The following is a 5,560-nucleotide window of genomic DNA, read 5'->3' as shown; positions in this document are numbered from 1 at the left end:
ATCAACTTCCTTTTAACATGACAATGGCCTTGAAAATTCTCTCTAATCAAGGCAAAGTTAGGAAGGGCATAAATCTACCCCCACTCGATGGGCATCTGTTTGTGTGTTTGTCTGATCGAGTCTGCCCCTCTCCATCTCCACCTTGTCTTCTCAGAGGTTAGGGGTTTATTCTGGGGTAACGTTCCCCAAACACAAACATCCATGAGTGCCCACCTGGCAATGCCCCCCTACCAGCCCTACCCAGCCGGGGTAGGAACTGGAATAAGGTATGGCGACTACTACTGGAACTGCCCAGCAGAGATGGACAATGACCCCCACAAAGAGGCAGCGGATGCTGATATCCCGGTCCCAGAGCCAGAGGAGAAGACCCTCCATAATCCAGGTAGGCCAGTTTTGAAAAGACTGAAGTAAACACGAAGAAAAGTGATTATTATCATCAGTCTTGCTGTCTGAAATGACTCAACAAGGGGCGGGTGTGGGAGAGCTCATCTCAACAGCTCTCCTCTATCTCCATAGCCAAGTGACCTCCCCCTCTTCCCAAAAGATGCTACCTTGTTTTTTAGGGAGGAAGAGGGAGTCCGAAACGCTGTCTAATCTGGGGGAAGATCGACCCAAACTAGCTTAGAGGGTATTTCATGGGGGCCTTAAGCACCCACTTCTAGGTGCAATAACCAGTCCTGTCTGGCAGCAAGTTGGTGCCGGCGGGCGGACGCTCCTCGGAATGGACCAAGAGCAGCACTAGAAAGGTTGGCGTCCAGGGCTGCTTGGACACGTGGTTGGAAGACTCTAGCTAAGGGCCCGATCCTGCTCTCCTGGACGCTAAACGCCAACGCTGCCTTCAGTGGGGGGAAGCGAGACGTGTTTAAATCCGAGTTGAGTGGGGCTGCGGGGGGGCTGTTCAGAGAGAAGCCTTGCGGGGGGCTTGGGAGGGACCCGCTTTCCGATGGGGATTGGTGCATGTCTGGCCCGAGAAGGGAAACCAGCCCTGGCCCCTCTTGCCTGGTCCCGGCCTTTTGTAGCACGGGCACCGTGCGGTCCTGCTTGGACCAATTCCAATCCGCAACAGGCCGAGGCGGGGCGCTGAAAGCTCCAGCCGTGCAAAGCGGGGCGCAGTGGTACCGCCTGTGGCTAACGGGGCGCGAGAGCCCGGGAGGGGGCACAGGGAGAAGTAGCGACAACCCTCCCCCCCAGGTGGTGGGGCAGGAGGCGGGCGAGGTGCCAGGGAGGGCACCGCGGTGACCCAGACCAAGGAAGGGAGGCAGGCTCTAGCCATTGTCCTGGCTCCACTTCTGGACCAAATCAGGCCTTGCTCCCTTCCTGGGAGGAGGCAAAAGGGCCCGAGTCGTGGGGTGTGAGGGATGCGGTCTCTGCACAGGGATCGGCTCCCACGGCTGGGTGGGGGACAGGCAGCTCCTTGGTGGGGTGCCTAGCGAGGGTGGCCCAGAGCTCCCGGCGCCGAGCCAGGCTGCGAAGGTGCTGCTGAGTCTGTCATGCTGCTGGTGTCTGGCTCTTGTGGCTTCCCAAGGCGCATGCAGACCCCCGAGGCTCCTTCGGCTCCCGGCCCCCATGCCTGTCCCACGGACAAGACCGGGTAGAAAAGAGCGAATTCAGGGTGTTCCCAGCCCTCGGGAGACAATTTACCCCCCGGGGCCAATGGGGAATTGCTCTGTACAGCGCCTTCCCCGAGGCTGCCCTGCATCTTGCTTTCCAGGCTGATCCGCGCTGTTACTGCTTCGGGCACGCTCTCCCCCTGCCTTGCCTGGCTCCGGCCCCAGCATTTATTTCTAATAGGAATTGTAGCAGCTGGCGCCGTGGTGGCGTGTTTAACCCTAGAGCCCGCAGTGCCGGGAACCCCCGCCAGGCGTCTGCAGAGAGCGCTTCAGTTTTCGCCGCTGTTTGTGCGGGGTGGGCCCGCAGCGAGTTTGAGACACCCCATTAAGTCGTGTGACCCTTTGCCGTTACATGCAATAGGCACGTTTCCCGAGCAGGGAGCTCAGGCACCGACCAAAAGCAAATCGGTATCCCCTAGGGATGAAATTCTCCTGTCACGCTGCAGGCACCCTTAATGCGCCACTTTGCTTTCTCCCTGCCTAGAGCTCTCTCCAGCTTCCTCCAGCTCGGGAACACGCATGCGGTACACCCCGGACTCAGCCACCAGCCCCAACACGGAGCCCCCATCCCCACACCCTGCGATCCGGATGGGTGGGGTGGAAAGCGGGGGAGGGGTGAAGAAGGCCAAGAGCCGCACGGCCTTCTCCCAGGAGCAGCTGCAAACCCTGCACCAGCGGTTCCAGAGCCAGAAATACCTCAGCCCCCAGCAGATCCGCGAGCTGGGCTCAGCCCTGGGGCTCACTTACAAGCAGGTGAACACTGAGATCTGGTTCTGTAGAGCGTTGGCATCCTAGTGGGTGGGCTGCATCCCTGATTTGAGGTGGTCTTACAAACATGGTCAGTTTTGCAGTGGGAGATCTCTGGTCAGATCCCCACTATCTCCTCTTTTCTGTTGTAATTTACATCTGTGCAAGGAGACTGTGAAATGTTACCAGTGTCAGAATTCTCCTCTTGCTCACCTAGGATTATCCATCCACTTTGCACAGGTGTTCAAGACTAAGCAAAGGGGCAGGCAATGAAGACTCAGGTTTCAGAGTAGCAGCCATGTTAGTCTGTATCCGCAAAAAGAACAGGAGTACTTGTGGCAACTTAGAGACTAACAACCGAAGAAGTGAGCCCATGAAAGCTTATGCTGAAATAAATTTGTTAGTTTCTAAGGTACCACAAGTACTCCTGTTCTTTTAATGAGTCAGTTCCTGCTTGTTCTATAAGTAGCATTCACTGTGCTCTCTGAGCCACTACTGACCTCATTGCCCCAGCATGAAGGCAGGGGGTGCTGTGCTGCACAGAAAGTATGGGCAACTTAGGTGTACTCTCTACTCTCAGTGCTGACACTAGTGTTACAGTGTCATCCTGCTGGGTGCTGTGCTGCAGAAAGCCGTGTGGATGACTCTAATTTAGGACTGACCCATCTTTCATACAAAAATGGAGGTTCTGACTATTTGTGATCATGAAGAACCTGTGGCAATTTGCAGTAGGGGTGTCTGTCCCTGTGACTGTAATTATATTTGACCTCCCTAAATTCTCCTATTTTCATCTGGATATAGTGGTGTTCTTCACTTCCTAAATTGTTGTATATAATTACTATGGCCTGCCATGTTCTAGCCCAGAGGTGGCTGCATTTCAATGCTGGGTGAAGCAATCCCTTTATGTATTGTCTAAAAAATATTTTGTGAGCTCTGTCTAAAAAGGGATTTTTATGCCCTATCTCCTACTCCTATCACCTCTAGGTAAAAACATGGTTTCAAAACCAGCGGATGAAGTTTAAACGTTGCCAGAAGGAAACTCAGTGGATGGAAAAAGGGACATGCCTATCCCAAGTAAGAAGAGGTTTCATTATGGGCAGTTACCAAGGGGACCTGTAATATCTATCTAATGTACGTGTTTGCTCTCCAGTTAATATGGGATGCCTATGGGCTTAGTAACCAGCCCTTGCTCAGTGTTTCCAGTATAGCATTCCTTCATTCTCTGTTTACTGTATCATGTCATTGAAGCCTATATTGGGGATCAAATGGATCTGGGGGAGGGAGAGCAGAACTTTCCACTTCTAGGATCTCAGGTCGGGGGACTGGTTGGATTAGAGAATGGCATATGGACATCAGTTGCAATCCAGTCAACCCAGGAGGAGCAGGGGATGGGTTGGAGAGTCTTTCACCTCTAGGATATTGTTACTTGTATTGTGGTAGTGCATAGATCCTAGGGCCCCATTGTGCACTGGAGATATATATATAAAGAAAAGGCAGTCCCTGCCCCAAAGAGTTTATAATCTCCTGGTTTGTGCTATTGGAGCCTCAGTACTCTTTGCTTGTACCTGTGTATTGAACTGCCTTCTCTCTCTCTCTCTCTCTCTCTATGGATTTCATCAGGCAGGTTACCTGGATTTGAACCCAAGTTATCACCAAGGTTGTCCAGTTAGTGCCAGCAGGAGCATCCAGACTGTGACCAATGGGCATCAGAGCTATGGTAGCAGCCAGACCTATGGGAGTGGCCAGAGCCTGTATCCCTTTGTAGCTATTGAGGAGGAGGGGTTCTTTGGGAAAGCCGGGGGAGCCTGCAGCGCCCAGCAGGCAATGGGCTTCTTCAGCCAGCAAAAGATGAACTTTTATCATGGATTCCCGGCAAGCATGGATTATGCCAGCATGGAGACAGAAGATGGCTACCACTTCCAGAGTGCCTCTGTCAATGCAACGTCCTTCCCGGGTACAGCTGGGTGCCAGCAGTACCAGCCAGCATGGCACCCTCAAGGGACGCAAAGCAACTATAACTCTTAGGCCTCTCCTTTTTCTTTCCCTCTCCCACTCTTTCTTCCGTTTCTCTTATCCAGCCTCTGTTTTTTAGGGCCCTGATCCTGACTCCTGAGATGTGTGGAGTCCCCCAGCTCCCACTGACTCCAGTGGAGGGGCTTGGTGCCTTGCCGGATGGTTGGGGTCTCTCTCTCCTTCTCTTCTTTAAGAGGCTCCTGTCTGTGTCTGACTCGAGGTGTGCTGCATGGCTCTGAAGTCGGCTTTCCTCATATTGACCCTGGCTGGCTCCAGGAATACGCTCTGTATGTGTGTGGAAAGCCATGTTCATGCGAGAAGTGTGTGAATGTTGGAACTGGAGACGACAGAGTCTACACCAGTGAGTCCTTTCCCTACCCTAGTTCCCCTAGTACAGCTGTATCCTTTCTGTAGATCCTTTCCAAAGCTTGGTCCAGTCCTTGTCTGAAATTAACTGATTTTAATTACAACACGGAATACAAAGTGTACAGTGATCACTTTATAATATTTTTAATTACAAATATTTGCACTGTAAAAAACAAAACAAAACCAAGCATGGGGTTTTCTCTGGGTAAGATTCTTCCACCCTTCAGCAGACCCCTCACTGTTAGAAAGTGTTCTTGATTATGCAACCTGAAATTTCCCCCCTTTCTGTGTTCCCTCCCTCCACCAGCCAACCTTCATAACATTTGAACATGTAATACATCCTTCAACAGGGGACTCTCTCCAACCCTGACCAAGGACTAGATTTGATCATCTATAATCTTAAAAAATCTCGGATTTACTATAATCATAAATAACTGAAATTCCTTTTTAATTAGAAGCTGAATATCTACCAAACAGTGACAAGAGACAGCTTAATCCTCAGGTGATGCAAATCAGCATAGCTTCATCGATATCACCATTTGCACCAGCTAAGCATCTGGACCACTACAGGGGTGAATGGAATTCAGATTCTAATTTCAATTCATTGTCTAATTAAGAAAGAGAGAGAAAGGAGATTGAGAAAGAGGAGTAGAGGAAGGAAAAGGGGAGGGATGGAAAGATGGAGAAAGTACAAAGTAAGCAAATGTGGTGGATTAGGTTAATATCCTAATCCAAGAAAATTACCTGTAGTGTTTACAAAGTGGCTAACTTCCTTATGTGTGTCAATCAGTTTCATTCTAACTGCTCTCCCTCCACATCTCCCC

At 51.2% G+C, this 5,560-nt stretch overlaps 1 protein-coding gene across 1 annotated transcript; it reads left to right on the top strand.

The window, feature by feature from the left end:
* The first annotated feature begins 201 nt into the window (after positions 1-201).
* Positions 202-4,382, top strand: LOC116823818 (homeobox protein NANOG-like). The gene is made up of 4 exons (XM_075061851.1): positions 202-382; positions 2,095-2,363; positions 3,342-3,432; positions 3,964-4,382. The coding sequence occupies exons 1-4, from the start codon at positions 202-204 to the stop codon at positions 4,380-4,382; spliced, it is 960 nt and encodes a 319-aa protein (XP_074917952.1).
* Positions 4,383-5,560: the final 1,178 nt, after the last annotated feature.

The sequence above is a fragment of the Chelonoidis abingdonii genome, chromosome 1 (genome assembly GCF_003597395.2).
Source record: "Chelonoidis abingdonii isolate Lonesome George chromosome 1, CheloAbing_2.0, whole genome shotgun sequence".
NCBI classification, from domain to species: Eukaryota; Metazoa; Chordata; order Testudines; family Testudinidae; genus Chelonoidis; species Chelonoidis abingdonii.
The sequence above is the reverse complement of the archived record's forward strand: the minus strand, read 5'-3'. Positions and strand labels throughout refer to the sequence as shown.

Excerpts from the sequence above, each read along its gene's own strand:
- LOC116823818 (XM_075061851.1), top strand. The coding sequence starts at position 202 with ATGAGTGCCCACCTGGCAATGCCCCCCTACCAGCCCTACCCAGCCGGG. Across the intron at positions 383-2,094 it reads GAAGACCCTCCATAATCCAG|AGCTCTCTCCAGCTTCCTCC; the intron begins GTAGGCCAGTTT and ends CTCCCTGCCTAG. Across the intron at positions 3,433-3,963 it reads AGGGACATGCCTATCCCAAG|ATGGATTTCATCAGGCAGGT; the intron begins TAAGAAGAGGTT and ends CTCTCTCTCTCT.